Source organism: Mirounga leonina, unplaced genomic scaffold (genome assembly GCF_011800145.1).
Source record: "Mirounga leonina isolate KUSES-001 unplaced genomic scaffold, KU_Mleo_1.0 Mir_166, whole genome shotgun sequence".
Taxonomy (NCBI): domain Eukaryota; kingdom Metazoa; phylum Chordata; class Mammalia; order Carnivora; family Phocidae; genus Mirounga; species Mirounga leonina.
The window spans coordinates 35,850,813-35,872,965 of record NW_023270418.1 but is presented as its reverse complement, the minus strand read 5'-3'; the positions used below and the strand labels follow the sequence as shown (position 1 = coordinate 35,872,965).

The window sequence follows — 22,153 nt, the reverse complement described above, 5'->3', positions numbered from 1 at the left end:
CCCCGGAAGTCCCACCCACCGCCCCGCCCGGCTTCCGGGACACGCCCGGTCGCCGGGCAACCACCGCGGACTCGGGCCGCCGCCGCCTCGGGGCATGCTGGGAGTTGTAGTTCTCCCTGCTCCCTAGAGCATCCGGGGGGACACCCGTTCCATTTGCCGACCTAGGAGGAGACCCGTTGCCGCCCGGGCGCGGGGTTCGGTGCCGGCGGGGGGTCGGGGGGGTGATGTGTGTGTGTGTGTGTTGCAGTTCGGCCTCGGGAGACAGGCATTAAGGACACAGCTCACGCACGCTTGCTGAAGTTAGCATTGCACCCAGGGGCGTGGGGACAAGCCCCAGCCCCAGCCCCAGCCCCAGCCCGCTGGTCCAGAGACAGGGCCGTCCAGAGACAGGAATGGGCTGGCCAGGACGGAGGACTAGTTGGAAGGAAGCTTAAGAGGATGGGATTGCGGATGGGTGGGAAGTGCATGCCAGGGAGAGGGCTGTCCAGCAGATGACCCCCGCAGAAAGCAAGCCACTGAAAACTGCATGTTAGTGCAGAACGCAAAGAACAGCCCTGGCAAGAGATGGGGCCTGAGGCACAGGCCAGGGCTCGACCTTTTGGAGGCATCTTGTAAGCAGAGTCAAGAATGGCACGGAGCCGCTGAAGGGTTCCCACAGGACCGGGCACGGCTGGATTTGTGCTTTAGAACGCTCAGAATGCCCAGGGTGGCAGAACGAACTAGAGAGACCCGGAGGACAGCCAGACTGAAGCCGTTCAGTCGTCTAGAGGACAGTGAATGGTGGCCTGGACTAGCGGGGTGAGCACATAGTCCGGGGAGAGCCCCAGGAAGCAGCAAACCCTGGCATGGCGGGGGAGATGGGGAGATGGGGGGGGAGGGGGACAAGGGAGCGGGTGGTGACCAACCTCTCAGATGACGGAGCGGGTATGGCATTTACTTTAACTGGGAGTTGAAGAGGCTGGGTGCTGGATGGGAAGAAGCAGGCAAATCTGTGCCTAACTCCAGGGACCGGTGATGTTCAGGGTGAGGGGGGCAGAGTGGAGCTCACCTTCTGAGGCAAGCAATGGGAGGAACACCACAAACCAGAAGAGGCTTCTCCAGCCTCCGATCCTCAGTCCAGAGCCCTGCCTCTGGCAAATTAGAGCCTTGAGGTCCGTATCGTCCTCTGTGCATGAAGCCCCTGCCAAGGATTCACACCCACGTTGTGCACCCACCGGAAATAAAAGGAAACACGATTTAAAATGTAAGTTTTATTAAAACTTAATCGCAGGGGTCCTGAAGTGGCTCAGTAGGCTAAGCACCTGGCTCTTGATTTCGGCTCAAGTTGATGTTAGCGTTTGAGACGGGAGCCCAATGGCAGGCTCCGCACTGGGCAGGGAGTCGGCTTAGGATTGCCTCTCTCCCTCCGCCCCTCCCCCTGCTCACAGAAATTCTCGAAGCTACATAAAATCTTAAAAAAAGAGAAAAGAAAACTGTAGGGGCCCCTGGGTGGCTCAGACGGTTAAGCATCTGCCTTTGGATCAGTCATGATCCCGGGGTCCTGGAATCGAGCCCTGCTGAGCAGGGAGCCTGCTTCTCCCTCTCCCTGCCACTCCCCCTGCTTGAACTCTCTCTAGTAAAAAAATATTTAAAAAAACAACTATAAATATAGAAAAAAATGTAATGATATATTATCTCTACTTGTGATAAATACGGCATAATGTCAAATCATTAAGTTATTCCTACTTAATAGGGGAACCTCAGTCACAGGCACAGTGTGTTCCAGGTCATGGGGACATCCCAGATCTCTGAGATTTAGGAGCTGATCAGGGCAGAAAAATGGCCTCCTGCCTCAGTGCCTGGGGAAAGGGCTGGGCAATGTGAGTGCAGCCAGCAGAGTCCCAGCGCCCGGCCCAACCAGCTCAGGACTCACTGGGATCCACGTAGATCCTGCCCACCTCTGCTGCCTTGGCCACAGACAGTCCCCACAGCTGGTCTGGCCCCGCAGGAAGCACTCTTGCTGGCATGTAGGACTGACCGCCCCATTACAAACTATCTGTACAATCTATGGAGAAAATGTGCACAGCCCCATCAGGGATTCCAGAAGTTTCCAGTAAGATGCAAACGGGGAAAGGAGGTTAGATCATGTCCATTCAGGATCCGGCTTAACGGCATGATTCCGAGCCCAAAGTTTAATCCGTGGTCTCCGAACGTCTGACCAGGATGCCTTCGGCAACTAACCCGTTTATAATATTTTCCAAGTACATGTGTAGCTGCATCTTATGGAGGGCGGCGAAGAGTTTAAAAACAGAGGCTTCCCTTCCCAACTGGATTCTCCACCTAAGCAGCATCTGGTGATGCTGCTCCATCAAATTGCCGGGGTTTTGGCATTCACAAATGTCAATGTCATGATCCTGCAGCCCGATAAACCTCATAAATGTTTTCCAGTGTTTATCAGAAATCCTGTTTTCAAATTCGTAGTAGATCCTGTCTGAAAAAAAGTAAAAGCACAAAGGAGGACTGTTTCCATTTCTGGGAGGACCGTGTGGCCCCTGCTGTCACGGCTCCCCAGGGACAGGTCCCAGGTGTCTCCGGCGTGCCCCAGGGCTGGGTGCCAACCAGCACGCCACACCCAGGAGGTGGAAGGTCCTGTGGGACCCCGCCGATGTCCCAGAAATTGGGTCCAGGGGCCGGGAGACCGAGGTGGGGCCAAGGCTCTTGCCCTGCCTGTGGCTCATTACTGGAACCTGGGAGATGGAGCCAAAGATCCGGGGAAGTCGGGAACCGCATGGGATCCCCAGTCTGCTGCAGGTCACCTGCCCTTTTGCTGTCCCTCAACACCCAGAGAGAGGCTGTAAGACGCACAAGACTGAGAAGGCCTCCCCAGCTGTCGGCTGGGGACCGTGGCTAGGATCTGAGACCGGACGCAGGTTCTGTAACCTCTCCGGGTTTCAGACTACCGTCTCTTTAAACCAATCCAGAGGGGTGGTCTTGCAGAGCTGTTAGCGAAGAGGAGATGTAAAAAAGCACCTGTCATGTAGCAGGCCCCCAAAACCCTCCCTGAACGCCTGAGAGAGCACAGAGTCCTAGCCAAGAGCGGGCCTGCTCGTCGAGGCTGCATCCAGTATTCCTACCCCCCATTCATTTCTCCTTCAAACATGAACGCATCTTCCAATCAGAGCGGTAGTCAAAGCCGATGAATCCCACAAAACTCGTGTTTGACAAATGATGTTTCCCCTAATGTCACTCCTGAGCGCGAAATAGTGCACCCCAAGGGGACAGATGGTGCCCGCGGCTTGACGCAGGCAAGTGTCCCCCTCTCAGAAACAAGGACACCAGGCCTTGACATTCAGACCAAACAAGATGAAACCTTCACAGCATCTAGAAATGAGGGATGCAGATGACATACCTTCATTGGATGTATCTGTTACAAAATACTTAGTTTCATATTCCTGTGGAGAGAAGAAAACAACGCTGTTGCAGGAGAAGGAAGAATCCGTGTGGCCGAAGCCCAACCACAGTCTGGTTGGAGGGAGCAGCAGGGTGAGGGCATGGGGCCTCTATGGACGGACAAAGGCCTTCAGGGAGTCAGTCCCGCACCGGGGGCCAAGAGTTCACAGCCCACGTGTGTCCTCCGGGGCTCGCTGCCCCAAGACACGGCCGGGGCCCAGAGGCGGCCCAGTGGCCCCTGCTCAGGTGGGCAGGCGGGCAGGTACCCGCTGAGCTGTGTCACCTGGGGATACCCAGCTCTGCTCCAGGGAGTACGAACGGACAGCACTCCTGTCCACAAAAATGCACAGGGAACGCGAGACGGGACTCCAGAGAGGCTCCGAGCGGAGGCCAGAGCCAACACTGAGTGCCCGAGAGCGGCAGCCCCAACGCCCGCTTCTCCTGCGCACGAGGTCAGGCTGCCCGTCAGTGTCAGGCCACCTGCTGCAGGCCCGAGGGCCGCGCCTTCAGCCCCCAGCTCTGCCTCCCGCCCACGGCTGGCCCCGCACGGGACTCCCCGCTCTGGGCAGGGGCTGCTCGGCCATAACATGGGGCAAGAGCGGGCTGAGAGGGACCCCCGGGCCTCCCGCTGAGATGGGCAAGGGTCCTAACGTCTCTACTGACTCGTCTCCGAGCCGGCAGGGCATCTGAACAACGGCAGGGCCTCTCTCCCTGCAGTGGTGCCTACGGACACTCGGCCCAGGAACCCAGTCTCCACGGTGGAGTTGGCATCCTCCACGCCCACGCCAGGGGACCCCAGGGACCACGGCCATCGGAACAGGAGCTGCGTGATCTCCTCCCTGGGACCCTGTCCCTCAAATCCTCGCCTGGGCCCTGCCTTCAGGATTCAGACACGGGCCCTTATCATTCCCCAGACCCTGGCTCTGTCCCTTCGATGCACATGCTGTCCCCGCTTCCGGAAGAGCCCTACCCCCCTGAGCCACGGAGCGCGTCTGCTCATCTCGTCAAACTCAGGTGTCGCACGCTGGACGGGCTGCGCAGCCCCGCAACAGAGGATGGGGACCATTGCCGTCCCGCGAGCGAGCCCGACCCCACGGCCCATCCAGGGGCGCAGTATGCGCCTGCCCCTCCCCCCGCCGCCCCGGCTGCACAGAGGCCATGCCCGGCACACAGGACTTGCTGGCCGAGGCCCGCCAGGCCCATCTGAGACCCGCTCGCGCTCCGGAGGCTGTGGTGTCCAGCACATCCCAGCCTCGGGCCCTGGACTAGGACGCTCTGAGCCTCGGCGCCCTCCTCGGTGTCAGAGCCCCTTCGGGCAGCAGGTGGGCCCGGGCTCCTGTGCGCTGAATCGCAGCCCCACACGCTGAGTCCGAACCTCTCAACGTGACTAGTTAGGAATGGGGTCCAGGCGGACAACAGTCCTGTCGAGGTCGTGAGGGTCAGCCTCACTCCATCCTGACTGGCGTCCTCAGGCAAAGGGGAAATCTGGACATGGACTCGTACACAGGGACACACCCCGTGAGGACAGATGCAGAGCTTGGGGCGACGCTTCGGCAAGCCCCAGAGCCCGAAGCCAGCCAGATGCGAGCAGCCGCCGGGGGAGAGGCCTGGCCCGCTGGTCCCTCGCAGCCTCCGACACCTCGATCTGGACTGCAAGCCTCCAGGACGCGGAGACAGCACACAGCCCGCTGCAGAAGCCGCCCCGGGAAACGCACACAGGGGCCGTGCGGAGCGCGCGTGTTAGCCCTGAGCACGGACTCTGCGCACAGTGAGTGCCAAGCAAGCAGAGGCTCTCGCTCCTCGAACCCCCCAGAAAGCTCACCCACCTGCTCCAGGGTCCTGAGGGAAGGGGCCGCCTTGGGCCGGTCCTGCGACCCGGGGGCGGCCGTCGGTAGCGCCTGCTCTGGGGCCGCGGGGCTCCCCCCGAGCGTCACCTGCGCCAGCTCAGCGGGCGCCGGCTCCTCGGAGGGGCCTGCGTGGGGCCCAGCCTCGGGCTTCACGGCTGAGCCCCCCTCCTCCAGCATGCGACAAGACGAGGACGTTTCTGTGGCAGGGGCTGGCCCGTCAGTCTCAGGATTCAGGGGCAGCAGCGACGACTCACTCTGCTGATGGCCCATCTGTGAGTAAAGGACAAAACCGTGTCTTTTGGTCACGGAAGCCTGCATCACAGGGGCTTCCCAAGCCACGACTCTGGGGGGAGAAATACCTGGTAATTCCTACCAAATGGCAGACCGTTTCGTGAGGACTGTATTTGCCTGGTGACCTGCGCAACTAGCGGGGAGCTCAGGTGGCCGGTAGCAATTATTAGCAATAAGGCACCTCTTTGTCTTTTTTAAGTAGACCCCGCCCAGCACGGCGCCCAATGGCGGGCTTGAACTCACGACCCCGAGTGCAAGACATGAGATGGGATCGAGAGCCGGAGGCTGAACCGACGGGCGCCCCCAGGCGCCCGGGCACTACAGCATCATCGTTTACGGAGGCTGTGACCCTGGTTTGGACACAGAACACTGCTGCACACCTAACAGTCTTCGCTGGTGTGAGCACAACTTCTGCACACACCAGGGAAGTGAGCAATCCATGTGACTGGCTCCGTCGCGTTACGTGCTTTACGGCCGTGGGGAGGGACCACCGCCCCGCACCACGCACTGCGCCCGTGGGTCCGCAGCCGGAGCTCTGCGCCCGCACGAAGCACCTGACTGCGGGAGTTCACACTGCAGGAACGTGAGCCCTACACCAGCAGTGAGCGTGCGCGGAGAGGCCGACTCTGAGACGCACGGACGCGGGGAGAGAAGCAGACACGGGCTGACACCTTGGCCCTACAACAAGTGGGGTCTCCAGCCCGAGGGGGCAGGCAGGAAGGACCCTCCCAAGCACCTCTGACAGAGCCCCCCCTTCCCGCCGCCCCGCCCCTGGTGCCAGACTCCGCCCGCACACTTGCAGGCCACCAGCTCTATTGCTTCGTGCTCCCCAGCGGACACCGGATGTTTCGGCAGCCCTGGGACGCTCACGCACACCCCTCTGCCCCTCTGAGCCTCGTTTTCCACCCCGCTCTAGACCGACAGGATTTAAGTCTTCTTCCAGCCCATTCTGGGGCTCCGATAAGCAGGCACACGTGAGGCTGGAAAGCAAGGGCTCCCGTGCGCCCACCACTCACCCACCCCGGATGACTTTTGGGACTCGGCTGCCACCAAAGCCTGGTGCCACTGTTAGGGAAACCGCAGGACAATACTTACAGCGCTGTCAGGTCCGTCCAGCCTTCCTGAAGACCAAGAAGAAGAGAAAGATCAGAACTGAAATCGGGGCAGTGACTTCTACGAGGGAAGAAACTGCTCTGAATTCACGACAAAGCGTCCTTACCTTTCAAGAAGCTGAAAAACCAGTGGTGAGGCCACACACCTGCTAGGAGCACAGGAGGGGAGCGTCCTCGGGGCTCTGCCGCACCCAGCTCCCTGCCTCCCTCCGGGCGCCCCCACGCTGACGCAGCGCCTGTCTCTCCCTGCCCCATGGCCCACAGCACCCCGGACACGACACCTCCAGCCAGCTGACCGGAGATTCGGGTCTTAAGACCTGTGTGCGGGGAGCAGGCGAAGAGCTCCGAGCTCAGACACGAGAAGGAGAAAATCAAGACAGCTGTGCTTTCACAACAAAAGCCTCCCGGGGGACCCCCAACCCAGGGGGTCCACTTCGGAGCTCCTGATGGGGACTCGGAGCTGGCCCTCCAGGTCTGACCTGACCCTAATTTACCTTTCTTCTTATAGCGGTACATGACGAAGAAGGCAGCAATGATGAGGAGGATGCCCAAGATGATGAAGGATGAAACAAGCCCAAGGATGAACACAACCTTGGGTAATTCTTTTCCTGGAAGGAGACGAAACAGAGGATGGTGGAGCAGGGTCAGGCTCACGTTCCTCGCCCAAGTGACGAGTACAAAAAATCCTCGCTCCGGGAGGCAAGGAGGCACTGTGGTCTCTCCCAGCCCCAAGCCCTCTCTCCCGCTAATCATGGTCGTGAACGGCCCTAGTGGGAGGCAGGAGAGGCTCATGGTTCCTGTGTCCTAGACGAGGACCCGGGGTCCTGCTCAGGTGGCTGGAAGGAGGAGGTCTGCACGGCCAGGGGAACCATCAACGTGTCTGCTCTTCCTTATGATCTCCTTATTACCGTTTTCTCTCTACTCTATGTTACTTTAACAATACAGCACGTGGGATACACGTAACACACAAGAGAGCAGTTATTCAACTGCCCGGTCCCACGGAGGCTTCATTCAACAGGACGCTATCAGTAGATAAGATTTTGGGGGGGTCAAGGGTTCTCTGGGGATTTTCCCGTGTGCAGGGAACCGGCGCCCCTCGCCCCACGTTGTTCAGGGCTCCGCTCTAACTACCAAAACTAAGCAAGCAACCCCGCCTAGGACTCAACAGTAGGCAAGAGTCTCCTAGAGACACTCAGCACAAGAGGCCCAAAGGCTTGGGGCCTCACCTCTGCTCTCGGCTGCTGCCCGCCTCACAGCCTCGGGTCCCAGCTGAGCCTCCCTGAAGGCAGCGACCTGGCCTGCTTTTGGGGATCCCATGAAAGGAGAGATGGAGGAGGTGACGACTAACCGGGAGAAAACCGCGGGCCTCACGGAACCCAGCCGCTCCCCTCCCCTCCTGCTCCGCTGCGCGCGGGATGCCAGGCAGGACGCCAGCAGCGAGCGTGCCCGCCGGCCCACGCAGCCCGGCGCGGGAGCCTAGGACGCGAGCCACAGCGCGGCTCCGAGCCTTCCGTTTACTCAAGACAGGGCCGTGACCGTGGCCCACGGGCCAAACACAGCCCACTGCCCATTCCCGCAAGTCTGAATGGCACCCAGGCCTGTCAAGCCTAACATCTTACGTTCACAGGGCAGGTCTGCGGACCTGGAAGGGAGAGGTGGCGTCCGGCTCTTACCTGGTGCCTCCGTACCAGCTTCTGGGTCACAGACTGCATTGTGTGTGACATTGCAGGGCCGAAGGACAGCGCCAGGACATCTGACAGAGGGAGGAAACCCGGAGCATTATTCCTCCCTGCCTGGTACGGTCCCAAACATCCTTCGCACCACCCACAGGTCAGGGGTCAGGAGGAGCCCCGGCTCCCAGGATGGCCCGCCAGCCCTCGGGCTCTCACTGCCGGGCATCTCCCCGGCTGCCTGGCCCAAACCGGTTCACTGAGGAGTAAAGCTCTGTCCCATGCTCTGTGACGCGTGGGGGGTGGGGCAGAGCCTCCCTCTGCTCCTGGATAGCACTGTGTGTGCTGGGAGGACTGGCCCTGCTGTAGCTGCAGCTCGACCTCCCTCAAGAAAGAAGGTAGCCCAAAGGTGAAGCGCGTGCAAAAGGGGACGTGCAAGCGAATCCAGAGAAGCCAGAGGCTTGATCGAACCGGACCTCAAGGCAGTCCTCGCTTTGGACTTGCAGGTCCAGGAAGCTACCGTTCGACATAGTCTGGGTCATGTCAGTTCATGACGTGCCTCACAAAGGAAAGGCGAGCTATCTCTTTAGGGGCTCTGCACTGTCGGCGTCCCCAGAAGGTCCTCCCCAGTCGGTGTCCACCCAGAACCTCGGAAGGGGGTTGGCAGAGATGCTCACGTGATGGATGCGGTCACGCCAGACTACGGCGGGCCTTCATCCACGACCGCTGTCCTTACAGGAGGGAAGAGGGTATCGGGACAGAGAGAAGGCCAGGTGCAGACAGACAGACACAAGCACGCGAAGACGACCTCAAGCGGACAGAAGCAGAGGCAGGTAAGCCCAGGAGCCCCGAGGCGTGCCGGCACCATCAGAGGCTGGAAGAGGCGAGGCAGGGTCCTCCCCCATGGTCTGCAGAGGGAGCTTGGCCCCGCTGACCCCTGGCTTCAGGCTTCTGGTCTGCAGACTGTGAGAGAACACACCTCTGTTGGTTTTCTCACAACCACCCAGGTGTGGCCATGTGTCAGCAGCCACAGGTCACTCACGGTGATGCGTTCATGCTGCTCTGCAGTCGTTCCATCTGCCTACACCGCTCCTCCCCCAGAACCCTCGACGGCTCCCTCCTCCCTCCCTGGGCCTCTGCTCAAGAGACCAGTCCCCCCCCACGCGCTCTGTCCCACGTGGACTCGTCACTGCCCACGTGTCTGCACCGTCTCCACCACGCTGGGCGCTTAGGGTCTGCTACTATGAGTACAGGGGGGGCCCACACCCGTGCCCCCAGCACCTTCGACACCGGAAGCAATTCTCCACGCAGCTCGGTGAGTCGCAGAAGAAGCTCCCCGACGCACACTGGCACTGCCTGTCGCGGATCCGTGTGCACGCGGCCACCATCTCCTGGTCTGAAGGGGGAGGGCTGAGGGTCAGCGCTGGGGGCAGGACTGTCCCCGCCCACACCGGGCTGCACCCAGCACATTGGTGGACAGCACGGAACCCGGCCTCCCCTTCCCTTCTGTGCAGGGGCGGAGAGGGGCCAACAGCCAGACCTCAGCCCTGCATCCCGGCCGAGGGGCCAGGGCCACCTGCTCAGAAGCCACCCCCATCGTTCCGTTCACCTTGTTTGCCCCACACAGAAGAGCACAGCGCCGCCAGGGATGCCGCCTGAGTGACACCTCAGAGAGAGAACGGTAGGCAGGGGGACCCCTCCTCCTCCAGCAATACCCACCGCGGCCGCGCTCACCACCACACCCAGAGCCCTTCCGCGGTGCTCGAGACCAAGAACAGCATTCCAGAGACAATGACAACAAAACGGGACCACACTCCCCGCCGGGTACCATGTCCCAGACCCACAGCCCGGGTTCAGCCCTCCGCAGCCCATCACTACATTCTGGAGCTTCCTGAAGCCCGACGCGCTGGGCTAGACACGACGGGACCAGATCCCGCCGCGTACCCCACGCCGGGCTGGCCCCTCGGGGACGCATCTCTCCGTCCCTGGACATCTGGGTTGCTGCTGGCTTTATGCGACTGCAGACGCTTCCCCAGCTCTCAGCACACACGAGCAAGCGCCTGCCCGGGTCGAGATCAGGACATGGGGTGAGTGGGCAGCCGCTTAGGCGCATTTTCAACTTCACCACCTCTGCCAAGACTGTTTCCAGAGCGTACGGACTCCTGCACGCCCCTGGGGGTGAGTCCTTCCTGTCCTCGGCCCCCACGCCGGAAATCTGTCCGTCTGCCAGGAGGACAGCATGTCTGTCCGTCTACTCCCATGCTTTTTACATGCGTTCTGGTCACATATGTCCCGTCGTCTTGGCCGCGTCTGTGTCTCCATTTAAATCGAGTATGTTTTCAAACCTCCCTACTGATGTGTTTCTTCTGGATGTGAATTTCCCGGAGTTGTATCATCAATCCGTTCTCCCACTTCATGGCTTAATTCCCAAACCTGGGTGTCTCGTGACGAACAGAAGTTGGCCGTTTGAATGCAGTCACGGGTACGGTTTATGACTTTTAGGGCTCCCGTAAGATGCTTTTCCACTGCCACCAGGGCATAAACACGCTTTACATTCTGCTCTCAAAGTCTGACTTTTCCCACGCAGCCTGAGCTGCACCATGAGCACACTCGTGAGCACGGCGGGAGCTTCCCGGCCTGCGTCCTGCACGGGCAGCGGCTCGGGGGGCGGCCGGCGGTCTGCGCTGGAGATGCCAGCCCTGCTCCTGGGGAGGGCTCGGTCACCGGGCCACATGCCACCGTTCGCATCCACGGCGCTGTCCGCTGATCCGCTGGCCCAACCGTCCACCCTGCCCTGACCATCACACGCTGTCCTCCTGCCTCTCTGCACTGAGTCGTAACATGAGGGAGAGGGAGTACACTCTCTCTCTTCCTCCTGAGAGTTTTGACAATTGTCAGCGTGTTAGATTGCATGAAAATACCTGTTCTGATTTTTTTTTTTTAAATAAAAATTGTTATTTAAAATCTTCAGCAGGCTGCCTGGATGGCTCAGACATTAAGCATCTGTCTTGGGCTCAGGTCATGATCCCAGGGTCCTGAGATCGAGCCCCGCATCGGGGTCCCTACTCAGCAGGAAGCCTGCTTCTCCCTCTCCCACTCCCCCTACTTGTGTTCCCTCTGTGTCTCTGTCAAATAAAACCTTTAAGAAAATAAAGAAAATGAAATAAAATCTACAGCAGGATATCTTGGGAATCCACTGATTCTAAGAATCCTTTCACAGAGATCTGATACCTTTAAAACAGAGAGTCTTCTTACTTATAATCTTGATTCTCTGCGTAAGTAGACTTTCTTCAATGTTGTTTTTTCACATAAACAAAAATTTTATACATCCTCTCCTAGATTTTCTCAAAGTTTCTCATCTTTTCTTTGCTAATCCAAACAGTATTTTTTTAAAGAATGACATCTTTTAAAACAACTTGATGCTCCCACGTAGAAAGAGAGAACCTTTTGTATATGACCCTTGCCCCGAGCGTCTCCTAAGATCCTGACTCCCGGAAGGCTGATTCTTTAAGCAGGTGCACCCACCATCATGATAAGAACACCCCGAGATCGGTACCCTGCAGCTCTGTCATTGTGTTCATCTGACATCATTCTGTTTGGGGCAACGCCGACTAGCTGAGGCCAGGAGGCTACGTTTCCAAACCCCGAGATCCCACTGTGCCGGACTGCGGCGCACTTACCCGCCCGACACTGAGTGCACGGCCAGCAGCTGGTCTCCCCGTTTGGGTGGGAGAGGAAGCTTCCAGGTTCGCATGGGCTACATTTCGGAACACCATGGTTTACACCACAGTCCGCGCTGACATGATAGCCTGTAAAGGAGGGAACACAGAGGTGAGGTGGAAGCCCAGAGCGGACCCGACCCTGAGGCCTCTACTGGAGGACCAGACCTCGCCACTAACTCCTTGGAACGTTCTGGACTGACACTTGGCCTCCGGTGTCCCAGGAACTGGGGACCTGGTGCCCCACGGCTTTCAGCGACATCTTGGAACACATGTCAGCAGGTGGTTTTGAGCATACACACTGGAGGCTCCTGTGGCCGACAACGTCTGCGTGTCCGCCCCTGCCCCCGGGGTGGGCTGACAGCTCCCGGCTCATCTACAGGGAACGCCGGAGGGCTCGAGACAGAGTCTCTGACCAGTCCCGGAGGAGCACCCCGGTCTAGCGCTTGCCTCGGGCAAAGGCCGTAGCTGAGACAATCAGCCCTTGCTGGGAGGCGGCTGTCACACCCTGGACCTGCACACAGGCTGAGTTCACAAGGTTCCCAGTCAAAGCACCCGCGTCTAATCCATGCCCACACGAGCCGTGCGTGTACACACGTGCGCACACGCGCGGACCCACACGTGCCTGGTGCGTACAGAGCTGTGCTGGGAGCGTGTCAGGGGAGTGGGCCAGGTGGGGACCTTCAGTACCCAGAACGGGAGCCCTGCGGGGGCAGGGAGCGTGCGGGGCAGTGGGTGACGCCGGTGGCGATGGGTAGAGGGATGTGGCTGGCCCGCGCAAAGACGAGATCCGTGAAGGAACTCTCACGGATGGCATGTGCACATCCGTCTGCGAGTGGAGATGAGGTACATGCTGTGGGGGATGGGCAGAGCAGGCACCTGAGGCCTGCGGCCCCCTCCTGCTCTATGGGGCTCATTCAGAGCATCCTCACGAAGGTGAGTAAGCCTCCGTGCACGTGCTGTGCCTGAGCTCCGTGGTCGCCCCTGCCCCGCTAGGACCCTCCTCGTCAGGGGTCCGCGGTCGACTACCCCGACGGGAGGACAGCTAGGAGCATCTGGCCTGGCCGTGCACCCCCATGTTGTCCTCCAGTCTGCCGAAAGACCTCCCTGAACAAAACAAGCCCACAACCCTGTTCACAGGAGAGGCCCCCCAGGGGGGCCAAGATGGGGGGGCTGGCTGCCAAGGAGCGGTCCACCCACCTGAGCCAGCAGGGGTCTCCCCGCCCAGCCTCCAGCTCTGTCTGCTCCAAGGGCCCACAGCCGCCCTTCTCCAGCCTGGGAGGGCCGCCCTCCAAGGCTCCAGAAGATCCCCTGGGACTCACCGGCAGGACATTGCTTGCAGCACCAGCTGAGACCCTCAGGCTCGTACTCATTGGGGCTGCACTCGGGCTCACCGCCTGGCAGGGGCACCTTCGATCCGAGAAAGGAGATGGGGGTCATCGAGAGAAGCCCCTGCTGCACACGGAGCCGCACACATCCTCCAGATGGACACGTGCGAGCACACACGGGGACAGCCACCTGCCACCTCACGGGGGTGGGCTCTGTTGGGGGAGCACATGTTGGGAACTTCCTACGTATCTCTGTGCTTTTGCACTTGGGATCTGGACCAGTGCTACTCTGGGGCAAAACGTTCTTTCGTTTCCCAAAGCATGTACTCAGGTCCACTCTTCCTGTTGTTGCTGTCTAACCTGCTGGCCCGGCCAGGACTGAATCGTCTGGCCCGAATATTGCTTTTTTTGAAATGATTTATTTATTTATTTCAGAGGCAGTACACGAGCAGGGGGATGCGTAGGAGGAGAGGGAGACAGAATCCCAAGCAGACTCCCCGCTGAGTGCGAGCCCGACGACTCGGAGACGGTGACCTGACCCAAAAGCAAGACTCGGACGCTCAAGGGACCGAGCCACCCAGGTGCCCCGACCATTTGCTTTTGTTCTAGTTCATCTGTTCAGCGACTACGTATTTATGTGTCAAAAAAGCACATCATCGGGCGCCTGGGTGGCTCAGTTGGTTGGGCGACTGCCTTCAGCTCAGGTCATGATCCTGGAGTCCCGGGATCGAGTCCCGCGTCGGGCTCCCTGATCGGCAGGGAGCCTGCTTCTCCCTCTGACCCTCCCCCCTCTCATGCTCTCTATCTCATTCTCTCTCTCAAATAAATAAATAAAATCTTTAAAAAAAAAAAAAAAGCACATCACCTGTCGGCTGGGAACAGGGGGTCTGAGCGAGTGCACCTGCCGCCTCCGTGCACACACACTAGAGCCCCTCGTGCTGTGGTCCTGACTCTTTACATCGTTACTGGCTGTTTTCTGCTCGCTCTGTTGGTGTCTGAGGTACAGTAAAAGCCCGACCAAGTTCACGGATGTCAGGTTTCGCCAGACGATCACGCCAGCTTCGGCTGGGTGCGCTGCTGCAGCTCGGGCGGACGCGTGCGACGTCACGACCGCTGCACTTAAAGCCCTGCACCCCTGCCGTCCGCGGAATTCGGGCCTGCGAGCCGGCCCGCCCCGTGACACTCCTCCGGAACCCCGAATCAGCCCCTCGCGGCAGCTCCCGGCACGCGCACAACTGCACGACTCTCTTGCCGGACCGTGCTGCTACCACTCCTCGCATCTCCAGCCGAGAAGGGCCTGCCGTCCACCCTCACCCCGTCTGCTTCCCGCCCAGCCATGCTACTTCCTTTGAGGCAGGGCTCTGAAAACACCACCTCGCTAGACTTTCCCCTCGACGCCAACCCGATCATTCGGAAACGAGTTCCAGCTATTTGCAGGTGCTGGACCATCACCGTATTTACGTTTCCCCCTGCCATCTCATGTTGTGTTTTTAATACCCCACCTTCTCAGATTCTTTTCTGCCTGCTTTTCAGGCTTTTGCTTCCTTTATTCCTCGTCTCCACATCCCTTTTTTTCCCTTCCCACGGAAACCGATGAGGTTCCATTTCTGGTTTCTAGTGGTTTAGGGTACATTGTAATTTGGGCAAAACATAAAGGAACAAAATCAGATTGAGATGGGCTTCCGTCTGCCAACACCACAGTCATAACTGTTTCAGGCAAGAACGTATCAATGAATGCACGTTCGTGAACGAAAGCTCCTGCGAAAACAGAATATTTACACACTTTCAAAGGCAATGCCCCTCAAGATACTTGCTAATTACAGACGGAGAAAATATTATTAAGTTTACTGGGAAGACACCTGGCAAACCACCTGAACTGTCAAAGTCAGCGTCGCCACGTTAGGAACAAATCGATGTCCTGTGTCACGTGTCTTTTGAGATGGTGCAATTGAAAGGACACAAAGTCGCCTCTATGGTATTTTTCCCAAAAATGCCAAACTCACATTTATTCACAAAAAGCCAGCACACAGACCCAAATTGAGAAGCGTTCTACTAAACGATGGGTCAGTACTCTGTAAGCTTGTGAAGATCATGGAAGAGAAGAAAGACTGAGAACAACTCAGCCTGAGGATGGGTGGGACAGCAGGGGACTTGAAGGGAGTCTGGGGACAGAAGGACAGCACCTGTTTCAACCTTTGCCCCCATTCTAAGCATGGAGTGCAGACACCCTCCTCTGGAGGTCTGCAAGGTCACTACCAGTGCTCTTAGTCTGTGCTATTTTAGTTGGCGGGAGGTTTTTTTTTTTTTGAGGTATCGTTTTTTTCTTTTCTATCAGGCTAACATGCAGGGCACTCAAAAGTAACCGTCTGAAAGTGTAGAATACGGTGGCCTCCAGCCCACGAACGCTGTTGCACAACCATTTGGACTATTTTGGTAACTTAAAAAGTCCAAAGGTACTTCAAAATCAAACCTCAAAAATTAAAAACCTTGTGAAAAAAAAAAAAATCTCAAGAGGAAAGCGGCTTTCCTTTCTGGAACTCAGCCTGGTCAATAACATTAACGGAGGCCATTTCCTTCTGTCCGGATGAGGCTCACCGGTCCAGCCAGCAAGGGGACACTTCAAGTGGCAAAAAACAGTAAAAAAAAGTCCTGTCCTGTCCCCCAGCCACTGTGGTGTCGGGGCCACTGGCCTCCGCCCCACCCCCACTCCGCCCCAAGTCAGCTCTGGGATGTCGAACCCGGTGCTCCCACCCCCCAGCCAGAAGGCAAGTGGGGCTGGGAGGGTGGGTGGTCTCAGCTGTACGCTGGTGGCACGCTGGGGACCCTTCCTGTGTGCCCTGACCACCCAGGCCCAGGACAAGGGTGGGGCAAAATGTAAGCGCCCCCCAACCCCGAACTCAGCAACCAAGATAAAGCTACATGATGCAATAATTAAAAACTTGAATCAGCACGAACCATGAGAGACGATGGACTCTGAAAAACAAACTGAGGGTTCTAGAGGCGAGGGGGGTGGGAGGATGGGTTAGCCTGGTGGTGGGTATTGTGGAGGGCACATTCTGCATGGAGCACTGGGTGTTATGCACAAACAATGCATCATGGAACACTTCATCTAGAACTAATGATGTAATGTATGGGGATTAACATAAGAATTAAAAAAAAAAAAAAAAAACTTGAATCAGCAGATGGCTGCCAACTGTTTTGAGTACAGTTTTCCTGGAACCAGAGGACGAAGGGTTCCCCATGGTCCCGCCGGAGGCCCACCTACCGGCAGCAATGCTCCCACCCCCATGGGGCTCGCCCCAGCCAGAGGTCCCCCTGCTCTCCGCCCTCCCCTCAGGCCCCAAGGCCCCTCCAGCCCCTCACTTCTGTGTCAAGACATCCCTAAGGAATTGCAATGGCATGTGGGAACCACAGCCACCCAGCATTTGCACACCCCCAACACTCCAGTGGGGAAGCCCTGAAGAGCCTGAGAGAAGCTTAACCCTTCGGTGAACAAGAACATGCCACCGATCTGAAGTGAGCATCTCCTTCCGGGCAACCCCAGCCTCACAGAGAGGAAGGTCCAGGAAGGGGTCCTGAGAACCCTGAGCCCAGCCCAGTGGGTATATTGCAACCACACTGAGAAGAGAGGCATTTCCCCTGCACCTTCGAAGACAGGCTGGCAGGCAATTTCCAGAAGGTGCAGGTTCCAAGTTCTCCCCGCCTTAAAGCTTCAGCATGTATGACAAGGAGCTGATGGAAGAACGGACCCTGACTAAGCACCAAGCAACACATTCTGATGCATGACCAAGTTTCATGGAATCAAAGGCTCTCTGCTTCTGCACAGCAAAGGAAACCATCGACAAAATGAAGTGGCAATCGACCGAATGGGAGAAGATACTTGTGAACGACAGACCCAACAAGGGCTTAACATCCAAAACAGACAAAGAACTCATACAACTCCGTTAACAAAAAAAAAACAAACAACCAGCTTAAAACATAGGCACGGGATCCGAGTAGACATTTTCCAAAGACGACACAGATGGCCAACAAACCCGAGAAAAGATGCTCAACATCACCCATCATCAGGGAAATGCAAATCAAAACCACAATGAGATTTTACCTGGTTCTTGTCAGAAGAGCTGGGATCAAAGAGACAAGAAATAGCCCAGTGTTGGGGTGAGGCTGTGGAGAAAAGGGAACCCTCCCGGACTATTGGTAGGAGTACAGACTAGCGCAGCTCCTCTGGAAAACGGGACGGAGGTTCGTCAAGAAAGTTAAAATAGAACTACCCCACGACCCAGCAATGCAACTTCTGGGATTAACCTCACCCATGTGAAAAGACATATACACCCCTGTGTTCCTGGAAGGATTATTTACAACAGCCTCGATAGGAAAACAGCCAGAGAGTCCACGGTGATCGATGAACAGGTAAGGAAGATGGGGTATATATACACAGTGGAATATTCGCCACAAAAAATAACGAAATTCACAATAAAAAAGGAGAAAAAGAAAGAAAAGGCTCTCTGGGTCAAGTTTTTCAGTGCGTCAACGTGGTCTTGCAGACATCACCAGACATGCTTGACTACAGGACACAAAGAGTCCCCCCATCGAGGAATCTGGGAGCCACCAGCGTGGAAGGCGGAAATACAACGAGGACAGAGAAATCGACAAGCCATCGGACCTGGCTGATCTCATTCTGAACGTGCTCTGGAAAAATTTGTTTATGTACACCTGGCAAATACACGGGCAGAAATAGGCAGCCCCAGGGGCGGAGGGCACCTAGAAGGTGTTAGGTAGGAATGCCCTCCGGTCAGGAAAACACCAAGACTGGACCGAACTCAGGAATTCGACAAACAACCTGAAACTGACACACGGATCGTATTTACAAAGCACTAAAATCAGGGACGCCTGGGGGGCACAGTCGGTTAAGCATCTGACTCTGGGTTCTGGCTCAGGTCAGGATCTCAAGGTTGTGAGATCAAGCCCCGTAATGGGCTCTGCGTTCAGCTCACAGAGTCTCTTGAATTCTTTCCCCCTCTGCTCTGCTCTCTCTCTCTCTCTCTCAAATAAATCAAGGGGCGCCTCGGTGGCTTAGTTGGTTAAGCATCTGCCTTCAATGCAGGTCATGTCCCTGGAGTTCCGGGATCCAGCCCCCACTGGGCTCCCTGCTCAGTGCGGAGTCTGCTTCTCCCTCTTCTCCACCCCTGCTCCTGCTGTCTCTCTCAGATAAATAAACAAAATCTTCAAAAACAAACAAAGAAATCAAATCTGGGGTGCCTCGGTGGCTCAGTGGGTTAAGCCTCTGACTTTGGCTCAGGTTATGATTCCAAGGTCTGGGATCCAGTGCCACGTGGGGCTCCCCCCTCAGAGGGAAGTCTGCTTCTCCCTCCCCCTCTGCCCCTCCCCCTACTCATGCCCGCACCCCTGCTCTCTCTCTCCAATAAATAAATAAAATCTTTAAAAAAATAAAATCTTTTTTTAAGATTAAATAACAGTATGGAGGTTCCTCAAGAAGTTAAAAATAGACCTACCCTACACCCAGCAATTGGACACAAAAGTAGTGATCCAAAGGGGCACCGGCCCCCAATGTTTATAGCAGCAATGTCCACAATAGCCAAACTATGGAAAGAGCCCAGATGTCCATCAACAGATAAATGGAGAGAGATGATGTGGCATATGTACAATGAAAATTACTGAGCCATCAAAAAAGAAAAGGAAAGAAAAGAAAGAAATCTTGCCATTTACATCGACACGGATGGAACTAGAGCATATTATGCTAAGTGAAATAAGTCAATCAGAGAAAGACAACGATCATATGATCTCACTCATAAGTGGAATTTAAGAAACAACAGAGAGGATCCTAGGGGAAGGGAGGGAAAGATAAAACGAAATCAGAGAGGGAGACAAACCATAAGAGACTCTCCACTCTAGGAAACACACTGAGGGCTGCTGGACTGGACGGGGGTGGGGGGCTGGGGTCACTGGGTGGCGGGCATCAAGGAGGGCAGGAGATGTGATGAGCACTGGGTGTGATACGCAACGGATGAGTCACTGAACTCCACCTCTGACACGGTAATATACGTTAATTAACTGAATTTAAATAAAATTAAAAATCAAGAAATGAAAATAAAAGCACTAAAATCAGAAAGGACATCCTTTTCAGGGGAGAAACACAGCAACGCTGTAGCCAAACCGGCTTCCAGGAAACTCAGCAGATCGCTGGGTGTGGAGAGCCTGGGCCTCCTGTCCTCCTCCGGCAGAGAGGACGACGCAGCCCCCAGCCCCACTTCGGACTTTGAGCCCCTCGGGGGAGCGGCGACACGCACGCCTGCACACTGCGGTTTGAGGCAATCCGATTCTCCGAGCTTGCGGTTTCCGGATACCGTATCAAGCATGATCATGGGTCCCGAGGCAGTGCCACAATCTCGGCCCCAACCCATTTCTGCGCGAACGTGGGCTGGCTGATAACACAGCCCAAGTGATCGGCAGCAGATTAAAGACGCCGCTTCCCGCGAAACTTGGCGCAGCCCCCTCCCCTCCCCGCTGCCAGCCGGGCGCCCCGCCAGCCCGGCTCCGTCGGCCCCGGGGGAGCGCGCGCGGCCTGCACGGCCTGCACGGCCTGCCCGGCCCCTCCCGGGCCCCGGGACCCTTCCCGCCCGCGGCCGGCCTGTCCGGGCACGCAGGGTCTCCGGGACCGCTCCACGCGCCTCGGCCGCCCCGCCCGCTCCGGCTCCCAACCCCCCCCCGCCCCCGCTCCACCCGCCGCGCCGGGCCCCCCCCCGTGCCAGCACCCCCCCTTCCGCCACCGCTTCATGGGCCTGCCCTGCCCGCTCCGCGCGCCCCCCCGGCCCCAGGCCGCCCCGCGCAGCCCCGCGCGGCTCACCGCGGCTCCGCGAATCGGCGGCAGGGCGCACAGCCGCAGGGCGCACAGCCACAGGGCGCACAGCGCGCTCCGACCGCCGCCCATCGCCGCGCCGCGCACTACACGGCCGAGGCCGGCTTCAGCCGGCTTTATTCCGCCGGCGCCCGGCGCGGGGCGGGGCCGCAGGGGGCGGAGCCCGGAGGAATTTCCCTCCCGCGAGCCTATCGGAGCGCCGCGCCCCTGGTGGGCGGAGCCTCGCCTCCCGCTCGCGGCCGGACGGGCGGGCGAGGACGTAGACGGACGCGGCCGCGTCATCGCTAAGCGCCGGCCGTGGGCTCCGCGCCGGGACCCCGGTGCTGAGACGGAGCGGCCGCCTCTTCTGGGTCCGCCCGCAGCGGGGCTCCTCCTTCTGCCGCTGCCCCGCCGCCCCCTCGTGCGCGCTCTCTTATTTATTTATTATTTTTTTAAAGATTTTATTTATTTATTTGAGACAGAGAGAATGAGAGACAGAGAGCACATGAGAGGGGGGAGGGTCAGAGGGAGAAGCAGACCCCCCGCCGAGCAGGGAGCCCGATGCGGGACTCGATCCCGGGGCTCCGGGACCATGACCCGAGCCGAAGGCAGTCGCTTAACCGACTGAGCCACCCAGGCGCCCCCTCTGTTTCATGGTTTTAAGTTTATTTATTTATTTATTTATTTATTTATTTTATTTTTTTATAAGTTTATTTATTTTTATTTTATTTTTAAGATTTTTATTTATTTATTGAGAGAGATAGTGATAGAGAGAGAGCATGAGAGGGGGAGAAGCAGAGGGAGAGGCAGACCCCCCGCCGAGCAGGGAGCCCGACGCGGGACTCGATCCCGGGGCTCCGGGACCATGACCCGAGCCGAAGGCAGTCGCCCAACCGACTGAGCCACCCAGGCGCCCCCGCGCTCTCTTATTTATTAATTTGACAGAGCGAGCGAGCACCCCCGAGCGGGGGGAGCGGGGAGCCGACGACGGCGTGGGGACGGGGCGGCTCGGGTTTCGGGGGACAGAGCTTCGGTTCGGGAAGGTGGAGAGTTCCGGAGTCGGACGGCGGGGATGGGTGTGCGACCGCACAGACGTCCTTAAGGCTGCGCAGCTGGGCACCCAGCACTGGGTCAGATGGAAAATGTTACGCGTTTTACCGCAATAAAAGCAGAGTCATTAAAGAAAAACCCAGCAGAGCAGCTCTGCGGCAGCGCGATGTCCGGCGCACCCGGGGCCGGGCGGCGGGGTCTCGTCTCGCGGACACACGAGGCCGAAGTGATAGTTCAGTAAGCGCCGCTGAGAACCGGACGAGAGCTCGAGGGCGACAGCGGTGCGGGACGGGCCGCCACTGGGGGCGCTCCTGCTGGGTCTTCTCCAAGGACCACCACCCGGAGCTCCAGTCGTGCGATGTCCCCGCGGAGCGGCGCGACCGCGGCTCCGTTGAACGTGTCGTCGGAGGTTTGAGGCCGACGAGGGGTCTGGGTGGGGTCGCGTGTCTCCGCTCTCGTCGGCCTCAGCGTTTGTGCAGTTTCTGCTGGGCCCCGCCGTGTCGCCCCTCCCTCTGTGTCCCCGCGGAGCCCCGCCGCCCCCTTACCACCTGTGCAGCACCCGCCTCGAGGAGCGGAAGGGAGACAGACCTCGGCCTGAGCACCGGTTTCAGGAGGTGGGGCAGGCTCCCCAGCCGGCTGTCTAGGTTCGCTCCCCGGGGCGCAGTCAGACTGAGAAAAGAGACTTTTACTAGTTTCAAGACCTTCGGCAACATGACTTAGCATTTCTGTGTCCTGATGAATAACGTTTCCTCCTAGAGCACGACTCCGTCGCGTGTCTGGGGGGACGCCCAAAGCGCTACCCCCCAACTGTTTCAAAGCCCAGACATCGGCCAGAGCGGTGGGCAGGAGAA

At 58.0% G+C, this 22,153-nt stretch overlaps 1 protein-coding gene across 5 annotated transcripts; it reads right to left on the bottom strand.

Moving 5' to 3' along the window:
• Positions 1-1,592: 1,592 nt before the first annotated feature.
• Positions 1,593-20,391, bottom strand: LOC118016176 (tumor necrosis factor receptor superfamily member 1A-like). 5 transcript variants are annotated; one of them, XM_035013512.1, is made up of 11 exons: positions 20,262-20,390; positions 13,391-13,478; positions 12,030-12,158; positions 9,631-9,745; positions 8,353-8,432; positions 7,174-7,287; positions 6,787-6,996; positions 6,663-6,688; positions 5,256-5,546; positions 3,389-3,431; positions 1,593-2,470 (listed from the first exon to the last, which is right to left on the bottom strand). In XM_035013512.1, the coding sequence occupies exons 1-11, from the start codon at positions 20,343-20,345 to the stop codon at positions 2,172-2,174; spliced, it is 1,479 nt and encodes a 492-aa protein (XP_034869403.1). In that variant the 5' UTR covers positions 20,346-20,390; the 3' UTR covers positions 1,593-2,171. The 5 variants fall into 5 exon arrangements, with proteins under 5 accessions (XP_034869403.1, XP_034869404.1, XP_034869405.1 ...); XM_035013513.1 differs by having other exon boundaries at positions 6,787-6,828; positions 20,262-20,389; XM_035013514.1 differs by having other exon boundaries at positions 6,787-6,825; positions 20,262-20,389.
• Between the last annotated feature and the right edge of the window lie 1,762 nt (positions 20,392-22,153).

Bases quoted from the DNA above. Each gene is read 5' to 3' on its own strand.
- LOC118016176 (XM_035013510.1), bottom strand. From the start codon at position 20,345: ATGGGCGGCGGTCGGAGCGCGCTGTGCGCCCTGTGGCTGTGCGCCCTG. The intron at 12,159-13,390 runs GTGAGTCCCAGG...CCTCCTTTACAG, and splicing joins CTGCAAGCAATGTCCTGCCG to GCTATCATGTCAGCGCGGAC. The intron at 2,471-3,388 runs GTATGTCATCTG...ACTTTTTTTCAG, and splicing joins AACAGATACATCCAATGAAG to ACAGGATCTACTACGAATTT.